At 49.5% G+C, this 24088-nt stretch overlaps 1 protein-coding gene across 2 annotated transcripts in view; it reads right to left on the bottom strand.

The window, feature by feature from the left end:
• Positions 1-24088, bottom strand: part of LOC119382338 (transmembrane protein KIAA1109 homolog) — a 961129-nt gene that overhangs the window by 394669 nt on the left and 542372 nt on the right. For both annotated transcript variants that reach the window (XM_049412180.1, XM_049412181.1), the window contains exons 27-30: positions 10790-10867; positions 10631-10727; positions 10496-10569; positions 231-362 (exon numbers count right to left, since the gene is read on the bottom strand). In XM_049412180.1, coding sequence (XP_049268137.1) covers positions 231-362; positions 10496-10569; positions 10631-10727; positions 10790-10867 — 381 coding nt within the window. The remainder of the gene's footprint in view (positions 1-230; positions 363-10495; positions 10570-10630; positions 10728-10789; positions 10868-24088) is intronic.

The raw sequence follows: 24088 nt of genomic DNA, 5'->3' as shown, positions 1-24088 counted from the left end.
TAAGCGGCCTGTGTGTAATAAAATAATTGTATTCTCACCACAGGCTTCCTCATCTGCAAGTCAGGAAACTTTACTCAAAATTCGAGAGGGCCACCAAGCTCGCTCAGTGTGCACTAGGAAGCTTGTGCCATGTCTGACAAAGCAATAAAACACTGGCTTGTGCTCCTTTCGTGGTTAGATCGCACTTTACCCATGCTTATGGTGAGGGCCTACTGCAGGGCTGCACTCACCCCTTTGTTGAGAGGCATGCAAATGCCCAAGTCCTGAACTGTCAGCTGGAGGAAGAGTGTGCCCAGTGCTTGGCTACTCAGCTGAGGAAACTGAGGCACCCGCTCAAACAGCTGCTGGGTGGCTGTCAGCACCTGCACAAGCAATAATCAAGAACCTCCACGAAGAAGTAAGCGACTGGATGGTTGTTTATGCACTATGCTGGCAGAGACAGCGTGAACACTTCTACTGCACCCTTCTGAGATATCATTCACTGCTGATTGACAATGTGGCTGAAGCATCACTGACCCATAAGAGAATGTAATCAAACAGGATTTAGAGCAATTTTCCGAGCAGGAAAATGCAAATGTAGAACAGGTTACGGAGAAAGAAAAAAACATTTCTGAGCACCAAATCCTAAATTTGGAGGAGTATAAAAAAAAGAAAAAAAAGCTTACTTCTGGGAGAAGAAAAAAAAAGGGGGGGGGGGTGATCCTTCTATCATGGGAATATCGGTATAACATGAAAGTGAACCGTGTCTTGACAGAAGTACTAGTTGACATATGAGAGCTTGCACAAGGTCTACTGGTGTTTGACAGCTTGACGTGGATGCATCCAAGTTGGCGCCTAGTGGCACATCTCCCTCCCACTGACTAAGGTCCTCTGTGGCAGCTGAAGCAGCTAACGTACACCTGGACCACACCTGGATACAGCATGTGGTGACTCTCACATAGCAAGCACACACTGGTACTCGATATGCCGTCATTCAAAGCGCCATCATTTGACGAGAGAAATGCCCGGGTGTGTGCTCCCTAGTAAGAGGCTGTGCTCATGCATATAGTACCAAAGGAACATGAGAGGCAGAGTTCAGCCGTGAACACACGAAGGCGGTCCGCTTCCTGTCAGTGTGTCTCTTGCTGCACCAAAGCACTCACCTGCGTGACATTCACCCCCGTCAACGTCCCTGCTTTTCTGCGGCGCCTAATGCAGCAGCAGTTTTATTACTCAGTGAAGGTGCATTTGTGAAGCCTCCTGCACATGTGTTTATGGTAGAGTGCTGGCTAAAGTGCCCGGCACGTATTGCCGCGGACCGAGAGGTTGTAGGTTCGACTCCCAGGTCGTCTGAATCGACGAAACTTTTTCTTCTAGTTTTTCTTTTCTTTGTCGTCTGTTCGTGTGCCTTTATAGACGTCACTTTCGTGATGGAAATGACGTCTGTGAAGTCTCGATGAACTTGGGCATAAATAACTTTCGCGTCAAAATTTACAAATCCATGTTCCCCATGCTTACCACTAAAGGGGTCACTACACTGACACCCAAGTCAAAATGATTAATCGACCAGTTTGCATTTCCCGAAAAGCCAGAAAACCTTTTGCACTACATTGTGTGGTCAACCTCACTGCTAGTGGGGGGAGGTGCAGTTAACCTTGACTCATGTACAAGTATGGCTCAAGTGGCCACACTTGTCTAACTATATTTTAGCCATTAGTACATTAAAAAAAAGGGTATTAATGAGATTGTCGTTTTAATGGTTGAATAGCCGTGTGCTGCTGCGTCGACACTAGCTGAAAAAGAAAACACTTTTCTTCGGGCAGCTGACAATGTATGCCTAGGTCTTTGTGCGTGACTGGATTGGATTGGTTAATGCTGTCCAAAATGCCTAAAATTAGCACAGCTGAGAAAATTTTTAGGCTAGTTGGGCACAGTGTGGTGCAATAATAAGAAACTGGCACAAGTGGCACACCTGCTGCACCCCTGTGCAATGCTATCAAACTTATGAAGATAGGTTTGCGAGACGCTTACCCTACTAGGCGACCGGCAAGGGACGCGACGTTCTCCACTGCCGCAGCGAACAAAGACACTACGGAAGGGTTCGTCGACTATCCGGCACGGAGCAGAAAAGGCACTCGAGGCAGGATGTCAACAAACGACACGGGTTTATTAACCCAAGATGCAGCACAGTACGACAGTCACGGGCTTGCAGGACGTAAAGGGAACTCCGCAAGACCGATTGAGTACGCTTGCCAGCGGCGCCATGGTTACCACAGAAAGGGGGAGCCACCGAAGCGCGCAAACGAGAAGTCGCCTGCAATGGCAGCGCGTGACTACCCCGTTGCAGGCGTGCGAGCATCTCTCGCGGCAAGCCAGCGCCAGACAGAAGCGTGCTCACGGGAGAGGGGATTGTCACTGGCCGCCAATGAGGAGAGGCAAAGCACAGTGACGTAGGCTAGCGCGGTGGCGCAAGCATCCGGGCATGTCCGGACGCGTGGCTCATGCGGGGAAAACCAACGAATGGTTCGCACCAAGCAAAAAGGCCTGGCGGCGTAGCCACGGTAGCCATGTTGCCGAATCACGGCGGTTCTCGGCGCTCGAGCCGCACGGGGCCAGCATGCGCTAGCTGGGGAACGAGGCGCCAGAGGGGAGGGCACACTCGATTCCCACATTCCCTCCTTCTAAAGACAGAGGCCAGCCTGTGAAAGAGGCTGTCCGAGGCCAAGTGGCTAGGTCAGCTCAGCCGCAAGGTGGCTGGCCAACGGGGCAATGTCCAAAAGGGTGGTGTCGTCTTCTCGAAGATACGAGTCCATAGGTCGGCCATGGTCCCACAAACGTCCCACCAAAAGTTCCACCACCAGGGAGAGCCCACTGCCGGGAGAAGGTCTGCAGCCCAGGAGGAATGGGGAAGACTGCAAAAGGGCGGGCAGCCAGCCCGCTTGAAGTTCGCCGGTCTGGAGAGGTTGACAGCTGGGAACGAACGAGGCATGGCTGCTAGTTGCGTGCGGCAGCTAACCGCCGAAAGTCGCTAGGACGGGGGCCACACAGGAATGGCAGGACGGAACAGCAGGCAGCCAGGAACGGAGGCCGGAGCGACCTTGCTCGGACCTGGGCCACAGCTTGAGTGGGCGGACCAGCCGCCGAAGCTACCAGGTGGGTTAGGCAGGGCAGAGGTGGCTGCAGGCCAGAAGGCAGGGACCAGGCGATCGCAGGAAGGACCAAGGAACAGCAGTCCACAGGTTCACCAACAGGCTGGCGGCACAGTAGAGGCAGGCGCAGGGAGACGACAGGGGCGATACAGGAGTGGACAGGAATGGCCCCGGCATAGCCGGCTTGCCAAAAAGGGTGCCTGCCTGACAGTGCTGCCCAAAAAAGGGGGCACTTGCCAGGTTATGGCTTGGGCAACACGTCAGAGGGTATTTTCGGCCATGAGGGCCTTCTACCACTTCCCGACGATTATCGCCGCACCTTAGCGGTAATTCTCCACTCACTATCATAGTATGAAATAAAATCCAGCTACCTGATAGTGGGAGAAAGGTTGCTCACGTGCGTTTGCACAGGTTGTACCGGTGACGTGACTTGGGGCCAGCCTTACCGTTTTCCTGCGGTTGTGTGACCACCTCTCCCTCTCCCAAGTTGCTGCTGCGGGCAACGAAAGGGCTTGAGGGCGGCTGCATGAGCCCGGGGGCTTGCCCGCACGAGACTCATTATCGCACGTGGAGTGAAGAGCGTCACGTTTAATGCCTGGCCAGGTAGCAGAGCGGCACAACTTTTGGAAAGTCTGACGGCCACTTGCATGTCCGGCCAACCGCGAGTCGCGGAAATAGCCGAGGGTGGCTTTCCTTAGACTGCGGGGTACCCCACCTTAAAGGACTCCTGGGGAGCTTCCTCTGGTGGGATGTGGAGCGCAGGAGAACTCCGCCGGCGACAAACAGATGCAAATCCAACGTGCCAGGATACCGGCTGAAGTGACGTGCTCACCCGAGGCGGTCGACTCGAAAGTCAATTCGCCGTCGGCGTTCGCTCCTTTCGATCCATTGGAGCCAGAGGCCATGGAGTCCACTCGGTGCGATTTCTCTCGGGAGTGGCGGACACAAGTGTCATACGCCGAAACGGGGGCACGCGACAAGGCGTGAGCCACGACGTTTAAACTCCCTTTCCGGTAGCGCACAACAAAGTTGTATCGCTGCATAGTCAACGCCCAGCGTGCGAGGCGGCGCGAAGGCTCGCGCAATTAAGCCAGACGAGCGCCATGGGGTCCGTTTCTTCCACCAACGGCACTCCGCTAACAGCAGTCAAGCTTCCGGCGAGCAAAATCTCGGGTGGCATCCCGTACTTAAAGGCACCGGTAGCCACTACGAGGGTTGCGAATGGTTGTAGGGCGCCTATGGGACGACCCTGCAGCCACCGCTTCAGCAGTCATCCACGATACCCGTTGCGCGCGAGAAAGTCGCTACCGAGAATCACGGGCAACGAAAGACCAGGGAGATGCACAAAGCGCTGTCGGCGCGCGCGATTCTCCCAGCGCACAACCAACCGCGAAGCGCCGCACGAAACAGCGGTGCTGCTCGCGAGATGAAAGGCAATGTTTTGCCTGGAGCTGTGCCGCAGTTGTGTGCAGTGGCTCCGAGGCAGGCGCCGCCGTTGGAGGGTCGCGCGCCTGTTCTCCGCCATGCACGCCAGACCCAAAGGGGCCAATAAACGGCACGGAGAACAGTAGGGTTTCCTCACCGACGGATGTGATACCTCACGCGACGGGCAAACGAATCATCAACCGAGCACGGTGGCTCACATTTGCCGAAAGCGTCGCCCAAGCGCGCATGAGGAAAATGATAATCGGAAAACGCGGCGACGGTGTCGCCTATGCGAGCTGGCTCGCGAACGACACTGTCAACCCTTCACACCCGGCCGTGACAACGATGGGCCAGCGAGCGTGTGAATGCAATGCCTCCTTGGTGAATGCCAGCACCATGTGTCCTAGGTAGGGACGCTCCGGTGCGGCAGTTTGGTCCCTCAGCTGCGCTGCTAACAAAGGAAGGCCAGCAAGCGGAGACGATCGCATTGGAGGGGCCCGAAAGCACGCGCTCCGCATGTGTCTCGAACAGCAGAAAACCCAAAACTAATGTCCCTAGATTTTTCCTTTTTAGAAAGAAGAGGGAAAAATCTAGGGACTTTACCCAAAACTGGCTAGGCTAGGACTGTAGTCCACATTCGAGCGGTTATCACCAAAGCAAGCCCCAAAGACGGGATCTCTCCGGTGACTGAAAGCAGAGGGCCGCCGAGGCGACCGTAGCTCGTGCTGTCGGGTTCATCCGCATCGAACGAGATCAAGTCCGTCACCACGGGATCAAGCAGGAACAAGCGCCTCGAGGGAGACTGCTCTGATGCTATGCCGAAACCAAGTTGGGCGCCAGTTATGTGGAGATAGGTTTGCGAGACGCTTACCCTACGAGGCGACCGGCAAGGGACGCGACGTTCTCCACTGCCGCAGCGAACAAAGACGCTACGGCCGGGTTCGTCGACTATCCGGCACGGCGCAGAAAAGGCACTCGAGGCAGGATGTCAACAAACAACACGGGTTTATTAACCCAAGATGCCGCACAGTACGGCAGTCACGGGCTTGCAGGCCATAAAGGGAACTCCGCAAGACCGATCGAGTACGCTTGCCTGCGGCGCCACGGTTACCACACAAAGGGGGAGCCACCGAAGCGCGCGAACGAGAAGTCAGCGCGTGCGAGAAGTCACCCCGTTGCAGGCGTGCGAGCATCTCTCGCGGCAAGCCAGCGCCAGACAGAAGCGTGCTCACGGGAGAGGAGATTGTCACTGGCCGCCAATGAGGAGAGGCGAAGCGCAGTGACGTAGGCTAGCGCGGTGGCGCAAGCATCCGGGCAGGGGCGTAGCCAGAAATTTTTCTCGGGGGGGGGGGGGGGGGGGGGGTTCAACCATACTTTATGTATGTTCGTGCGTGCATTTGTATGTGCGCATGTATATATACGCAAGCAAAACTGAAAAATTTCGGGGGGGGGGGTTTGAAGCCCCCCCCCCCCCCTGGCTACGCCCCTGCATCCGGGCATGTCCGGACGCGTGGCTCGTGCGGGGAAGACCAACGCATGGTTCGCACCAAGCAAAAAGGCCTGGCGGCGCGCGTAGCCACGGTAGCCATGTCGCCGAATCACAGCGGTTCTCGGCGCTCGGGCCGCGCGGGGAGAACGAGGCGCCAGTGGGGAGGGCGCGCGCGATTCCCACAAACTGAAGCCACAGGCAGCAATGCTTTGAAAAGCCATATTTCCAGATGATCATTCTTGAAAATGCATTATCTGTTTTGCAATGTGATGAAAACCAGGCATGTCAATGGGCGACAGTGTTTCCAGTGAGGTGAGGCCTGCTTTGCAACTGTTGCAAAATAGTGCGGAACGGAGCAACTTGGAGCGTGCCAGACTCTGTCGAAGACGAAAAAACCGAGGCGGCATCGAGAGCGCGTGGACGTGGCCGGTGCAGCTGTTCGCCTTTAGTATTGCCATTAAACGGACGTCTCTCTTTCACGTCTGGGGAACCAGTCATTTCGTATCATTTGGTGCCGAAACCCGGGACTGCCCCTCGAGAGACGCCTTCACGTCACGGCCATGGCGAACTCGGACCAGCTGCGCAAGAAGCGCGGTGCCATAAGGGCTGGCGTCACGAGAGCGCTCACGCTTTTAACGGACCTGCTGCAGCAACCGGATCCTGACGCCTCTCAGATTAGCGGACACATGGATTACCTCAAGGACAAGGAGACAGCACTGTCGCAGCTCGACGACGTCATCCTTGCGACCACGGACGAAGAGAACCTCGACAAGGAAGTAGGAACGGCGCAGGAATACAACGAGAAGATTCTGTACGCAGTATCACGCGCCAAGTTCTGGCTTCAAGAACGTGAGAGGAATGCCGGAACGCAGGCTCGAGCAACTGAACCCGGGCCTAGCTACCGCGGATCTCCGAACTCCGGCGACGCAGCAGGCCAGGTGAGAGAGCACCGTCAGCGTTCAGTTCAACTACCGAAGCTACAGATACCGACTTTCGATGGTAGTTTGCGTGGATGGCAGTCTTTCTGGGACCATTTCGACGCCACCATCCACAAGAACGCTGAGCTACCGCGGATTGAAAAGTTCAAGTACCTCCTCACCTACTTGACCGGTAGTGCGAAGCGGGCTATCGAAGGCATCCGCTTAGCCGAACAAAACTATGACCTTGCCATCAAGACGCTCACGGACCGCTTCGGACGCCGGGATCTGCTCGTGAACGATGATATCGATCATCTTCTCGCGCTAAGCCCAGTGAAATGCTCATCAGAGGTCCGGAAGCTTCGTCTGCTGCACGACAATGTCCAATTTCACGTCAGCGCCTTAGAAGGGCTTGGAGTTTCGCCAGACCAGTACACCGTGGTGTTAAACCGTGTCCTTATGCGATGTCTGCCAGAGGATCTCGCCATAATATACAGGCAGAAGACCAAGGAAACAAATTGCGCATCCAGTATCGCCGAAACTCCTGAAGACAGAACGAGGCTCGCCAAGGAGATGCTAACCTTCCTCCGCATCCAAGTGGAAATCCGGGAGGAAGGCCGGCAGCTGTCGCGGCGTGCACTGCAAGACGAACCCAGGACCCACATGCCTGAAGAAATTTATGGCGCGGAACCTATACCGTCAGCGTCAGCTCTAACCGGCCCCACCTTGCCTGTCAGACCAGCGTGTCCGCTATGCCAAAGCAAGGATCATATGATCGCTTTCTGTAACGCTAACTTATCGGCTGAGGAGAAGCGTGCAAGGCTGCAGTACGCTAATTGCTGCTTCCGCTGCGGAACACGCAATCACATCGCCAGATTGTGCAAAAGATCCATCAACATCAGGTGTGGTACCTGCCAGCTTAAGTGCTCGGTCGTGGGTAATGAAGAGCTCTCCATCGTCACATTTGGTGGCTCCAAGTCACGAAGACGAATTTCTGCAGAACGTGTCAATGTGCGACTCCGCAGCCAGTTCGGCGCCTCACCAGTAACTCTGGAAGCATTAAAACAAGCCCACCGCTCGACCCCAACATTTTGCACCTGCTCGGCGAACGGGAGTACAACGTGGCCGACAGCTTTCAACCAACCACATGGCAACCAGAAGAAATAAGTGTCCTCATCGGGTCCGACGCCTATTGGCTAGTTACCACTGGGAAAATTGATCGCATCAGCGAGAGGCTAACAGCGATCGACACCACCTTTGGATGGATGGTGCAAGGCCCTCTTAAGTCCGACATGCACTTCCCATCAAGTGCACTATTCATCTCGAGCAGCGATTCTTCTGCAGCGGACCTCGATGTACCTTCGATGCGGTGTCTTGATGTCATCGAAATAGATGGAGCACATTCACAAACATTAGAGGGCAACCACCACCTGTTTGGATCGGAGCTAGGCATTTGCAAGCGAACCAAGAATCGTCAAGTTGACACCGCCGTCACCAGCGGCAGGAAGGTGGAAGAGGGTGAGACGGCAGGCGAGCATGTCGACGCTCATCTTGACCGCGCGCGTCGTCGTCATTGGTGGCAGAATAGGGGTGACGCCGCACTTGCGCAACTTGTCTCAGATCAGCTACTTTATCTGCGAGCACCACGACGAGGATCGCATCTTGGACATTTTACACGCCGAGTACATCGTCGTCAAGCACGTCAAGAACGCCCTGCACGCCATAAGAGTCGGTCCCAAGGAGGGAAAGGGGTGCGACAGCTGCACCGGCCACGTCCACGCGCTCTCGATGCCGCCTCGGTTTTTTCGTCTTCGACAGAGTCTGGCACACTCCAAGTTGCTCCGTTCCGCACTATTTTGCAACATCCTCCCAGGGGGGCCAATATGAATCGCACGCGTCCATGCTGCAGCTTGAGCAGTGATAACGTGGCCGCAACAGAAATAGGTAGACTCGCGGGCGTCTTTTCCGCAGTTCAGTTGATAGGCGCTGGCGATGACGAGCCTTGCGTTGCAATAGAAGTGCATTCGCGAGCCCCGAGGCGGAAGCACGTTGTGGCACCGAGATGTGTCGACTTCCCAGTAGGAATTGGGACGGGTTCAATTGCTGGAGCTCGTCGAGCTTGCTCTCTAGACGTCTTCGTGGTCTAATGCTCTTCCAACTGAGCCAGTGGTAGCGGGACGATTTAAGCGGTCTGTCCGTGATCATGAGGCCTATGTTGTTGACGTCGTTCATTAACTGCGGCAGACTGACGTATGAGGAGTTCATGGCCTTCTCAGCAACCGCATTCTCGTTCTTCTCGTAAACGTGGACGACGTTCGTGTCCATGCCAATCTCGCAGTTCTTGTTGGGAAGTACTTGGCAGTTCCCTGGATCTGTTAGCTTGGGTAAGATATGGAACGGTTGGTTCGCTGAGTCGAACATTTTTTCCACAGATTCCAGTTCCTCTAAGGGCATTCGCTTTCGTTGGCTGATACTTTCCGTAGTTTTCGTGAATGATTGTTGCGAAGGTTCCATGCACGTCCCTTCCAGTCCTAGTGTTGAAACGAGAAGCTTAGAAGCCTCATTTGATTCATTCAGCGAAACCACGGACGTGTCCTCTCCGCTGATTGGCAGAAGCTCAGAGAGAGGCACGTGGTTCAGATCATTGACTTGCGCCAAGTTGTCCTCCGTTGCGTTGACGTTGCCATCGAAGAAACTGTTACGCCCCTTGCGTTCCATCTGTGTTGTACGGTCGAAACGCTCTTGAGCGGGCTTTCGCAATCGGCAGACATCGCACGAATTCCTGCGCGCCGCTCGCTTTGCTTTCGGCAGTGCCTGTTCACTGTGGTCATTGATTTGCAGCTGTCGCACCCCTTTCCCTCCTTGGGACCGACTCTTATGGCGTGCAGGGCGTTCTTGACGTGCTTGACGACGATGTACTCGGCGTGTAAAATGTCCAAGATGCGATCCTCGTCGTGGTGCTCGCAGATAAAGTAGCTGATCTGAGACAAGTTGCGCAAGTGCGGCGTCACCCCTATTCTGCCACCAATGACGACGACGCGCGCGGTCAAGATGAGCGTCGACATGCTCGCCTGCCGTCTCACCCTCTTCCACCTTCCTGCCGCTGGTGACGGCGGTGTCAACTTGACGATTCTTGGTTCGCTTGCAAATGCCTAGCTCCGATCCAAACAGGTGGTGGTTGCCCTCTAATGTTTGTGAATGTGCTCCATCTATGACTGGTGGAATGTGCTCCACCAGTCATTTCGTATCAGCAACAACGCCTGCACTTTAGATGCATCTTGTGTGCAAAATTTACATAATTCACAAAATTGACTTTGACAATACGGCACACCTTTATTTTTGGTGACTTGTAGAATAAGGTCACATACAGTTTGCACATTCGAGTATTTACAGTTTTAAGTTGTTTGGGAATATTCGCAGTCCCTTTCGAGTCCTAAGTTTTGGTCGGTGACGTATTGACAAGACTCCACTGTAGAGTGCTGTCCCTGCCAGGAAGAGCAGGGCACGAAAAGACCAAATAAGAAAAAGAGACTCACCTCTTTATTTAAGCTTCCTCGTTGCTCATTCCAGTATTCATAGGCATTCTTGTAGTTAAGCCAGACGAGGACCGCTGCAAGAGAGATGGCAACCACGGTGAGAACTCGCCAGCGTTCTATTCACACAGCAGATACCTTTATCGAGAGCAATGGGTTGAAAGTAAATCATGGGCCGATTCATTGTGATGAGAACCGCCTCTTTGTCATCGTACTGGCTGGAGATCATTTCATCCTGAAAGAAAAGCAATCATGTGTCACACACACAGACTTCCGTGACTCCAACACGACTCTCACCTGAAGGGCATTGCGCAAGCATATCCGAGTCTTGAAGAAGGCAAACTGCTGAAATTCTGCTTCTTCAAACAATGTGTTCTGTGAAAAAACAACTTACATCACTGTATGCGCCTTTGAGTGGTTTGCGATTGAACAGCGCGAAAGAAGCAACCACACGTCCTGTCCTCGTCTTTTGCACTGCTCCCCAACTGGTTTTAGCCAAGGCGTGCTCTCTTTTCTCTGCCTCGCAAGACAAAATATTTGCTACAAAGTACATTCCTTTACACCTCTCAAGTTGTTTCATTTCACAGGCGTTTGAAAGTCAGAAAAAGTTTAAAGGGACACCAAAGTGAAACAATGAATCGGTTTAGATTGATAAATTGTTCTCTGAGAACTCTAATGTCGTTAATTTCACCATCACATGTTTATTAATAAAGAAGAAAATCAAGGTGAAAGTTTCATTTCTAAATTTCAGGCTGAAATTTGTGCACGTTACATCACGAATTTCAAAGTGTATTTTTTGTATTTTGGCGACATTGGTTCAACAATTTTGGGTGCGAAGCGAATTCGAATATTGAAGTGTGAGTCTGAATTGAATCGAATATTTTTCGAATACTTCGAAGCTAAATTGCAGAAAAAAATGTTAGAGAGGATTCCTAGGCATATTCTTATGAGATAGCAACATGAAAGTGTTTCTTTTCGCTAGGTTGATGAAGCACTGGTGGGGTGGTGCTTCATAGTTGTCTTATCAAGAATGAGGCAACGTAGAGGCGGAATTGTATTTATGTACATGATTTGGTGCAACCAAAGTGTTGCCGACAACACTTTACACGTGATAGGCAAAGATGCCGTTTCCTCAGCCTCTCCTCCTCTTTCTGTGGAACTTCTGTGGAAGCCCAACTGATGTGGCGGACAAGTTCCAAATCTGCCTCCTAGACATCGATATATAAGAACATCTGAAATTTTGGATGCTGTCACTTGTCCCGTTAATCGGATTGGCAATCGCCAGGCGGATTCTAAGGGCTGGTGTCTCGGCCCTCCGAAGACGCACCACGAAAGCGCGGACAATTTAGAGTTGGTCCTTTGGTGCGCCAGCGAAGGCCGGTTGTGGTCCAAAGACCGAGTCAGAGCCGAGAGTCGATAACACAAACGAAAACGAAATATATATTCTCAGTTAAGGCAATACAAATATCACAAACACATGCACACTCTGCTGGTACCAGTTACAGCTTCACAATATAACTCAGATGGTGTTTACACAACGGGAACTAAACAAACAGATCACACGCTACAAATACAATCACATGCATTACAACTATTCAAGAACAGTTGAAGTCCCGAACGTACAACGGCGCATCCAGTCCACAATTCTTGGACGGTAATCGAATGCTTCTCTTCTAGGCAACACTCACGCCAGCTCCAGCGTTGATCGTCGTAGCTCAACCGTCGTCGTAACTTGTCACGGCTCACGCGTCGTCGTCATCCAATTCTTCCAGATCGACGATCGACGGAGCCACACACAGCGTAACTTCACCATCACCGGGCCGACTGACTCACTCACTCCTGTCTCGACTCAGTCTGCATGCTTTTATCCCTTCTCCCCCGGTTTCTAGAAGCGTCGGGAGGGTTCTTCGGCGTGCAGTACAGCCAAGGCTAAGGATAGTTCGAGATTTCTCTTGCCGGTTCTACTCGCGGCGGCATCGCTTGGTGATGCGTCCCCCCTTCCTTCTAGAAACATCCAGGCTTTGCCAGGCGTTGATCGGGTTGTCTGCGTCTGGCTCCCGTGGGTGAGGAGGCGCCTTTTGATGCTTGTTTTTTCGTCGTTTGCGCTTCTTGGGCGAACGACTCGCGCCATTCTGTCTCGGAGTCGTTTTATAGCGGCCGCGCGCGCGCTTGATGGGCGCTCGTTTGTGACAGATGCTAAAAAGCTTCGGCTTCCGATTTTTCGTACTTCCTGCCCAAATTTCAGGTCCAGAACAGCATTAATTGAGCCCCCACCTCTGCCACATCTTTCATCTCCATGTTGGAACCAGCGTTTCCTTGAGTTAATACATTTGCGACCGTAGCAGAGTTTGAAAGGCAGATTTGCCGCAATAACGGGATGTAATGAGGTGAACCATATTGAAAATCTAGGGACCACTTAAGATCGGACGTTGACTGTCTCTTGGCAAAGGTCAACCGCAACGGAGCTTGAAAGGCAACTTTGCCGCAATACCGGGGTGTGATGAGGTGAAGCATATTGAAAAATCTAGGGACCACTTCCAATCGGACGTTGACTGTCTCTTGGCAAAGTTCGACCGCAATGGAGCTTGAAAGGCAGCTTTGCCACAATACCGGGGTGTGATGAGGTGAAGCATATTGAAAATCTAGGGACCACTTCCAATCGCACGTTGACTGTGTCTTGGCAAAGTTCGACCGCAACGGAGCTTGAAAGGCGCTTTGCCGCAATACGAGTGTGTAATGTGGTGAAGCATATTAAAAATCTGAAGGGGTCACTTTCAATCGGGCGTTGACTGTATTTGTTTTTGGGAAGTTCGAATAGTAAAATTCCAGTGCGAATCGAATCGAAATTTCGAATATTCGCACACCCCTAATGTTAAGTCAATGGCCCCCTCAGAGGACAATGTATTTCATTTTTATCAATTAGGAACTACGCATGACCTAGTAGATGCCGTTGAAATCTATGATGTCACGGTGTTTGGTGCAGGAATTTCACGGTGGTGCCGTCACCCGCATTTTCCTTTCGTGTATTTTCTCGCTTACCAAGTATCTTCTCGCAGTAAGAGTAGTATTTCCGGTATTGTAAAATTGTAATTTCTTAATATTATGCGAAAAATTGTTTTTCTCTTCACTGTCCCTTTAAAACAATGGGATGCGCAAGATGGCACCACACATTTCTGTACTCCCAGAGGCTTTCACATCTTTTTTTTCCTTGTGCCTTGCACACTGACAGTGCCATGAGGGGATCTTTTAAACAGAATTAGGAGGAATCTGGTGTGGAAAATAGGCCCATTTACTTGCTTTAGGTGTTAGGCACAGCTATTCCTTCTGCCACAGTACGGGGGGAAAAAAGAGGAAAAAAAAGCCCATCACTAAAGCACCTTCAACCAAAACAAGTAACTATTGCCATCTATCGGTAATATATCCAAGCATCTTTAGGTAAGCCGACAAGTGCTGCCACGCTTTAATAGCTTTAGAAAGTACTAAGTACAGGAGCCCGATGATCGGCCAGCTTTGGCAAGATTGCCACTTCAGGTGTGCCCGTCAATTCACTGGCTTTGGCAGTGATCTAAGGGATCCCTCTGAAAGCAAATGGACACGAAGAGGAAAGGGAAGCAACAGCTATCTTCCAAGTCTTTGTTTCCTATTCGTGCTAAAATAGATCCCTTAGCGATTTGCACCTAGCTTACTGCAAATGCAGTACAGTGGCCATGTTCTGCAAGTGCGCTATCCCATGTGATGTAGGCCAAGCAGAGATGTCACTGTGCTTTTACGGTGGCCCCACCTGGTGGCGAGCATATCATGAATGCTCTTCCGTCTGCAAGACACGACCAGGGGGCTTGGGATGGTGGCAGGTGCAAATTTTACAGGCCCGTTATCCTGGCATGCTTAGTCAAACATTGTTGATCCCACGTCGTGTTGCATTGTGTGTGCTACTTAGCATGCCATTAATTGTATAATTCGGCTAGCAGGCTTACTATGTAAAAGGTGCAAAAATGTTCCAAAAGCCGGTTGAATTCATGGTTGTAAAAGGTGTGCTCCGACTTCGCACAACAATTAGTCTACAATTACATAAAAGGTGCAAATAAATGCCCTTTTCTTGTTGGTCTGCACTATGGTGTATTGTGCCCTTCGTTCCTTGAGCACGACAGACTCCCTCAAGTGCCCTGCAGTAGCGATAGTGATGTTCCATTGAGCACGAGTGTGCCAACTTTTCGCCTGCATCCCAGTCGGTCAAAGTCCCAAGTGACGCAGGCAGTGGAAGGGAACTGCTTTGCTTGGTCTCAAGCCGTCTAGGAGTGGCCAGGGAACCCCGTTGAGCACAGGCCCCCGAGTGCTGCCCTGCCAGACGAGAGCCTCGAGATGGTGTGGCCTCAGCCCTCCTTTTGGAAGAGAAGGAAGACCACTAGCAACACGGTCTGGTGAGGACATCCATCCGTAGGGGGAGAGACTACTTATTTTATTTATTTTTTATTTATACATACTGCAGGCCACATTCGGGCCCAAGCAGGAGTGGTAACGAAAAAATCTTCATATACATAAGTGGCAAACATGGTACATGGTCATTTAAAAAAGAAAATAAGTAAAAATACAAAATAAATATTAATCACACAACGTTGTTTTCCGCACACATAAGTTCAAAAAGATACAAAGTAAATCGTGCGACATTGGATTGTGAATACTTTACACACCAAAGTTGATATTTGCAATAGCGTTAACAAATGCATCTGCTGAAGCAGAGGAAACTGCAGTTTTGGGCGGTTTATTCCAATAGTCGATGGCGGCTGGAAATAGCAAGTACTTGTGTGAGTTTATGTGGCTTACGGATTGTCTCAGCATTTTACTGTGGCCCGTTCGAAGGGAATGTCTGGTGAGACAGTGTAGGTATGCAGAGCGATTTAATCTAAAGTGTCCATGATAGAGCTGAAAAATAAATTTTAACCTCGATATTATTCTGCGATCAACTAGCGTCTGTAGATTAGCTTTCATAATTAACTAGCTAACGCTGCTCCTTCTTGTAATCTGAAAAGGCGAACCAAACCGCCAGTTTTTGTATTCGCTCCAGTTTATAGATATTTCTGGTGTGGGCTCCAAACTGAGTCCGCGCACTCTAGGCCAGGTCGCACTAAACATTTGTATGCTTTCAATTTGACAGATGATGGTGCCCCACGCAGTTTTCATTTCAGCAATGTCAGTTTACCATGAGCTTTCCGACAGATCTCATTAACGTGGGTTTCCCAACTTAGGTTATTTGTCAAAATTACCCCCAGATATTTTATATGCGAAGTGCTGGATAATGCGGTATTGCCTAGTGTGTATGTAAATTCAAGCGGGCATTTTTTATTAGTGAATGATATGAATTGTGCCTTCGTAGTGTTTAGCCTCATACCCCATACCTTGCACCATCCGTGAATAGAACCTAAAGATTCATTTAGCGTAAGCTGATCTGCATGACTGTGTACTGGCTTATATATGACGCAATCGTCCGCGAACAAACGTATCTGTACTTACGGGTGAACAAAGTCTTGTATGTCATTTATATAAATTAAAAAACGCCAGGCCTGCGCGGAAAGCGCAGCACAGTCACAGCGAAAGGAAATTAGGAAATTTCTTCTCATTTCCTTTTTTTTTTCTTATTTCGTGCGATAGTGGATACGGACACCGGCGGCGGACAACTACGGCACCAAAAACAGCCGTTGAAATGATCTCATAACAGCTTTCGCTGTAAAACAAAATGGGTGCTAATACCGACCCTTGTGGCACTCCAGAAAACACACTCAGCTTTTCTGACGAACAGGAATTCACAGTGACACTTTGTTTTCTATTCGTAAGATAGTGAAATCCAAGACACAGTGGCTCTGTCAATACCATAAGCTTAGAGTTTGGTAATCAGGTCAGCATGAGGTACGACATCAAATGCTTTAGATAAAAAAAAAATAGCATCAATTTGACCTTCTTTATTATGTTCGTTAGCAATGTCATGCGTTAATTCTGCTAATTGCGTCACGGTTGAAAATCCAGACCTGAAACCGTGTTGTCGATGGGACAAGAGATCGTTTTGGTCAATGTGGGTAGCAATGGCTTTGTAAATGATGTGCTCCAAAACCTTGCAGCACGTACTTGTGAGTGAAACTGGTCTGTAATTGTTCAGGTCTGACTTGGAACAGGTTTTGTGAATTGGCACAACATTTGCACAGCGCCAATCATCAGGGATAGATGACAACTTCAAAGATACCGTGTAAATTTTGTGCAGATACTTCGATACCCAACCCGCGTACCTGTGCAGAAAAATGTTTGTGATATAGTCAGGACCAGAACACTTTTTGATGTCTAATTTACGCAGTAGACATAAAATGCCATCCTCACTTATCGTAATTTCCTGCATCGACACCTTGAGGTCTCGTGATGGATATGGAGAGAATGAGGCGGTTCTCGTAAATACTGATTGAAAAAACATTCAATTTGTTTGCTATGGATGTAGGCTCAGTGAAGGTTTGATCACGCAATTTAATCTGTGAAACTTCAAAACGCCGAGCAACGAAATACTGGAGCATCACTACTTCAAATTGCGCAAACAGCTACCAGGCGAATCCGTTACTGACTATGCTTCTGCACTACAGACGATGGCCAGCCGATGCAATTTCGGGACCTCCGTCAATGCCATGGTCCACGATCAGCTCTTCAGTGGAATTATCGCACAACAAGTCTGCATACCACTTCTGCAGCTGGGACCTACCCTTACTGTACATCAAGCAATCCAAATTGCCAAAGAAGGGGAACGTACCGAACTCGAAATGCAGGAGTTCGCAAACGCGCAAGTTGACAAGGTCGGATTTCAAGCGGGTACGCAAGATGGCCGCCAAGGCACTTCACATTCCTCTCCACCAAAACGAAAGAAGCATGGCCGTCGGCCTCCCCGACAGAACTCGGGAGGGAGCCAATATGGCCGCTCGCAACATGACACCCGTCCTCATCCTTCATCGGACTCTGCAAAACAGCAGAATGAACCGCACCGATCTGAATCGAATTTCTGCTAGCTATAGATGCGGATCGTCTCAACATTACGCAAATTTTGCAAACTGTCCTGCTCGCAACCGCATTTGTTCTGCCTGCGGAAAACGAGGCCACTTCAGAGTTGTCTGCCGCTCATCAAATGTCGCAACTTCGCAACAAAACGTAGCTCAAGTGCAAGATACTGCAGTAACAAATACAGTTACTATTCTCAACGTTGATGAACGCACCAGCCGTCCTTCGCCACTGAAGATTTCTGTTCAAGTTGGCCCAGTCAACATTCCTTTTCTCGTTGACACTGGTGCGACAGTCTCATTGCTGAACTTACAAGATTTCAAGCAGTACTTTCCGGGGACCAGACTCCTTGACTCCTACATTGTCCTTGAGGACTATTCAAAGAAATGCATTCCCAACGTCGGATACTTTTCTACAAACGTCCGGTACAACGATACCACTGCTACTGTCACATTTTACGTGACAAAAGAAGGTTCTTCACTTCTTGGTTTGGACGCCATTCGAAGCCTCCACATACACATTGACGGTACTACATTGTCCTGCTCACAAGTTTCAAGTACAGCAACTCCAAGAATTCCTGCCAATGCTCCGTCCGAATTTCATCACCTCTTCACCCAGGAACTTGGCCTGGTGAAAGGCTACATGCACGAAGTGAAACGCCGCCCAGGTGTGCTGCCTGTAGCTGCCAAGCTTCGCAGATTGCCATTCCTGCTTCGACAAGTCTCCGATGAACTTTCTCATCTTGAAAATGCAGGCATCATCGAATGTGTTTCAGCATCAGAGTGGGTCTCTCCACTGGTCGTGGTGAAAAAAAAGAACGGTTGCTTAAGACTTTGTGTGGACTTGCGTGAACCAAACAAAGCTATCGTGATTGATGGGTTTCCCTTGCCCCACATCGAAGAACTTCTCCAGCAACTTACAGGTGCTGTTTACTTTTCGAAGCTAGATCTTGCATCAGCATACCATCAGGTTGATTTGTCAGAATCAAGTAGGGACTTAACCACTTTTGTAACGCATGATGGTTTGTTCAGATTCCGTAGAGTCTGCTTCCGGCTTGCATCTGCCCCTGCTGTTTTCCAGAAAATGATGTCAGACATTTTGAAAGGTTGTTCTGGAGTACTATGCCACCTAGATGACATTTTGGTCTGGGGTCGAACGCGTGCTGAACATGATGCTAATTTACAAGCAGTACTAAGCCGCATAAGCAACACAGGAATGAAACTCAACGACAAATGTGTCTTTGCTGTCCAAGAAATCCAATTTTTAAAACGCAATGTCAGTGCCAGAGGATTGTCTCCTCTTGAGTCCAAAGTGCATGCTATTGTTAATGCACCTGCTCCTACAGATTGTAAATCCTTGCATTCATTTCTTGGTCTCGCTGGCTATTACTCAAAGTTCATTCCTCATTATGCTGACGTTGTTGAACCACTGCGCTCCACGTTGCGTAAAGGCCAAACATTTCATTGGTCGCATGAAGCCAATTCGGCATTCAACAGTATCAAAGAAGTACTGGCTGAAAACCCAGTCATTCAACTCTTTGACGAGAAGCTTTCGATAGTCATAACGACTGATGCTTCAAACATAGGTTTGGGTGCTGTGTTTCAACAACGCAAAGGTGATCAGTTAATTACAATTGCTTTTGCTTCGAGAACCTTGTCAGCTGCTGAACGCAGATATTCTACTGGTGAGCGTGAAGCCTTAGCATGCCTCTTTGCTTGCGAGAAATGGCATGTATACATCTGGGGTAGACATTTTACATTACGCACTGATCATCAAGCACTTACTACATTACTTTCTGCTGGATCAGAGTGCCGACGCCCATTACGCATTTCACGCTGGTGTGCCAGACTTTTGTACTACAACTTCACTGTACAGTACTGCAAAGGTTCAAATAATGTTGTAGCAGATGCACTTTCCCGTCTGCCTTTGCAACTTCCAGTCTCACCAGACTTGGAAGAAGAGATAATCTCACTTGTCACTCCGTGCATAAGTAAAGCTGATTTACAGGCAGCAACTGCTGAGGATACTACTTTGCAACAAGTAATTCCATACATTGCTAACGGATGGCCAGAAAAGAAATCTCTTCAGCCAGAACTACTACCCTACTTTGCAATCAGAAATGAGCTGTCCTATGTAGACAACTAAGTTTTCCGTGCAGACAGAGTAAGCATTCCTGCTTCACTCTGCAATAAACTCGTACAGTTGGCTCATGAAAGTCACCCTGGAATTGTCAGGACTAAGCAGCGACTTAGAGAAAGATACTGGTGGCCTGGCTTAGGTAGCCAAGTTGAACGTGCAGTTCGCGACTGTGTCGTATGCCAAACAGCAGATAAATCTGCTAAACCAGTTTTTGCACCCTTACAGCCTGTCCCATAGCCAGACAAACCTTGGGAAAAGCTAGGCATGGACATTGTCGGTCCACTTGAACGTGCTCCTTTCGACTGCAGATTTGCAATTACATTAACTGACTACCACTCTAAGTGGCCTGAGGTTTGCTTTACCCATGCAGTCACTTCTGACGCAGTAATTACATTTCTGTCAGCACTTTTCAGTAGGGAAGGTTTTCCAGAAGCAATCGTCACGGACAACGGTCCTCAGTTTAAATCTCAAATATTTGAGAAGTTCCTCTCCGACAGAGGCATACAACATCTTTGCTCTTCGAACTACAATCCTCAATCTAACGGTCAAGTTGAACGCTTCAACCGCGTTTTGAAAGAGCAAATTCAGCTCGCTCAACTTGAATGCCACCCACTGAAACAAGCTGTAACAGAGTACTTAGGCACGTATCGCTTTTCGCCTCAAGCTACTACAGGCTTGTCGCCTGCACAACTTCTGCATAACCGCCAACCGCGTTCTGGAATTGACATTGCAGGGTTACACCCAAACTCTTCCGCTCCTTCGCCAAGTTTGGATCCTGTGAGAACACGAGTGTTCCACAAGCAACAGGCAACTAAGCAACGCATTGATTCTAAGCGTGGAGCAAAACCTCCTAAGCTACAGGTGGGCCTCAGAGTTAAAGTTCGTCTGCCAGGGAAGAAGAATAAATACAGAGGTCCCTATACAATCCTTAGTCAAACTGGATTCAATTCCTTTCGCCTTAGTGATGGCAACGTCTGGAATGCATCAAAGCTGGTAGTTGTTCATGCTGAGCAGAATGCAACTCCACAGCAGAATTCATGTCCTTCACCTAACACATCGTCCATGCATCAACATAATTCCTCCCCACCTCCATGTTCTTCTGCAGCTCCACAGTTAGTGAGACTTCCACTAACCACCTTGCAGGCACCTTCACAACAATCGGCTGATGTGCCCAGCCCCAATGCAACGCTTCTCGAAGGGGGGGATAGATATGTCGACTAACATGCCGACTACGGAAAATCTTGAAACTTTGCCGCGTTCGCTCTCCGACGAGTGTGTAGGTGAGCCCCAAGGCTCAAATTCTTCTACTAACCGTCCCCTTCGTCCCAAACGGCACCGAAGAAAGCCGACATGGTACAAGGACTACGTTCCTTGATATATACATTTTCTTCATATACTTGTTTTTCGTATACTACTATATAGACCTCGTGAGCTGGTATGGTGGTGCTACTGCTCTCGCCCTCTATCGGGCTAGCGGCGCACTGTTAGGACTGTCGCCTATGGGCCCGTCTGCATGTTTCAAGGCGGCGGCTACTGTTGCGGCGGCCGCTATTCTCCAAGAACGGCCACCGTAGTTCTCTTTTTTTTTTGTCTGCGTATGTAAATACGCTGTGCGAACTTATGTTTATTTTTGTTTTTTTTTTTTCCTGTCTGAAAAACCTCTCAAACTACACCCGTTTAAAGCTGTAGCTGAAAAACCAGCTTGCAGCGACTCTTGTTAACGTAAGCATTCAACAAAACTTCGTCCCCTCTTTGCCTCAAGCCATTCGAGAGAGACAGGTCCCCCTCAGTCCGTTTTTTTGCTGAAAACCGAACTGCGAGCCCAACCAACAAAAAAAATAAAAGAAAAAGCCGACAAAACACAGCTGCTTGCGCCGGAAACAAGTTCTTTTCCGTCCCTTGGATCCCCCCCCCCCACACACAAACACGCTCACAACGCACACACACACACACAGGCGAGCGAGCGCACACACTTTACAGACAGTGAGACTGCAAGCGCCCATCAGTTCGTCACTGGTTGTCGTCTGCTAGGAAAGCGCATCGCTAGCCAAGGCCGCCAGCCCGCGCGTGAACGTGAGGACAAGAAGCGACGATCGTGTGTTGTTCTGCGGTTTCCGTAGGATTGAAATTGCAATAAAGTGTGTTTCAAAAGGAGTTCTTGGTCGCTTGGTACGAAGTTGCACGCGAGTGGTCAGTGTGTGGTCTGAAAGAAGAATTGATGTGCGCGATGGAGTCTTCCGACATTGGGAAATGCCGAGTGCAATCGAAAACCGTGGACTACGACGTACGAGTGGAGGTGAGCTTTTGATTTTTCAGTGCTCTACGTGTGCTGAGCCATACCGAACTGTTTTCGTTCCCAACGAAGAGGACGCGGCAAATGTGTGTGATTCCGCACCGGCTACCATGCTCGCCGCTCTGGCTGGAAAGAAATCACGCGTGGGAGCAGAAGACGCAGAGAGGCACATTGCCCCTCTAGGTGGCCGTTGTCAGCCTGCTATCTTCCTATTTCTTTGTGACCTTGTAAGCTTGTGTATCCATTTAAAATAAATAATAAAAGGCAAAAAAAAAAAAACCGCACGAGAGTGGGGACATTTATGTACGGAATTCGAGGCGTTGCTTACGCAGCCCCGCACAGCTGCGGTAGAGTTGTCTTTCATTTTCGTCCGACTTCTGAGGTAACCCGCAGAATTTTAAAGCTAGTTGCTTCCGAACGGTGTTCCTACAGCTTTTGTGCCAGCCATGCACGCAGAAGTACGGAAAATTACCGGAGTTCTGCGACGTTTTTACGTCCTTTCGGCGAGGAGCCATGCATTTCTACCGTGACTGCGGGCACAGGAGCAACAAACGACAATCCCAAGTTTTCTGCCGCGGCCGTCCGGTAGCGCTGCCTGTTCGGTTCAAAGCTGCAGCGCACTAGGCCTATACTACTTTCGTATACTACTTACTGCATATTCCTGTTTTTGGGAACATATAATGGTGACTGACACTAAGTTACTAATTACTACTTATACCAGTTCATAAATGGGCTCATGCAATAAAAATAAAAATCCATTACATCAAGTTTAGTCAAACTACGTCAAATCTGGTCACATAAATATTGTCCTAATAAAGAATACATTCCTACATGTGATAACTATTGTATAATGATGTTACCTATTTTTGCACATTTTCCCACAACATGTTCAAGGATTGTGTGCCAACGTGTTACTTCATACAAACGTTTCAATGCCTTACCACTGTATAATGTCATATACAGAGTACAACTCCTTTCCTTTTTAGGGGGAGATGATGTGGTGTCGCACCTTAGCAGTTTCGGTTTCGATTGTGTGATGCAGAGCGCCACACAACGGGCATTTCATGTTCGAAATCGTACGACCAATCTCTTTGTTCATAAACTTCAGTCCTTTCCCCGTTCCCGGCCTGTCTTGACGTAACTGCGTGCGCTCCGGTGCTGAGCCGCCCTTCTTGGCCCGCCAGACGGTACCTCCGGCGGCAACACTACAAATAGCAGTATTATTTGCGCGTGCGTAGTCTTTAACAGAAGTAGGAGCGGGTTTATTGTACTTTTTACCACTAGAAACAGGGCAAGTCATGGCTATTAACCTGTGATCAGAAATTACTTCGTCAATGCTAACTGTACAGTTATCAAGTGAAGGACTTACTAACATAAGGTCAAGTAGAGACGATGACGAATTGCTGAATCTTGTATCGGATTTCTCGCTTAATGAGTTCGTAAAAACTGTGAACAAGAGAGATTCAGCACTTCTGGATTCCCTGCCATCATGTCAACCCAATTTATGCCTGGTAGGTTAAAATCGCCTGTTAAAATGAGGTTAGTTTGGGAATTAGTGTGTTTGGCAAGGTAGTCAGTAACTACTTCTAAATATTCTGGTGGAGAGCTTGGAGCCCGGTAAATTTCACCTAAGGTGATGCGTTTGCAGTGTAATGTTGTTCTGCACCAAATACTTTCATGATCAGGGATCTCATCAAGTACTTCGTAGGGTATGTTGTTCTTTATAGCTATGGCAACTCCACCACCACGAGATGTTCTGTCTTTGCGAATCAATTTATAGGCCGGAGGGATTACTTCAGTGTCCTGAACGTCTTCGTGTAACAAGGTTTCAGTTGTAACTACAGCGTATGGATGATAGGACAGGAAAATTGTGTTAAAAAGGTGCAGTTTATTCAGTACGCTACGAGCATTTAGTGATATCACTCTAAGTGACTTTAGATTCATTTGTCAGGCTTTGGTTTGGCTATCCTGCACTTTGGGCAACTTACGCAGAGAACGAGGAAGTTCGACCCTGCGGTCCGGCTGTGCATCCCAAACAAAAGTTTTTCCGTCGAATTTTAGTTTATCATATACTAGTGACACTTTACAGCCTGTTGCCTTATCACCTTCAGCTGAGTGCCACAGCTTGGACCGCAGTTCTC

This window comes from Rhipicephalus sanguineus, chromosome 2 (genome assembly GCF_013339695.2).
Source record: "Rhipicephalus sanguineus isolate Rsan-2018 chromosome 2, BIME_Rsan_1.4, whole genome shotgun sequence".
Lineage (NCBI taxonomy): Eukaryota > Metazoa > Arthropoda > Arachnida > Ixodida > Ixodidae > Rhipicephalus > Rhipicephalus sanguineus.
This window is presented reverse-complemented; position numbering and strand designations above follow the sequence as displayed.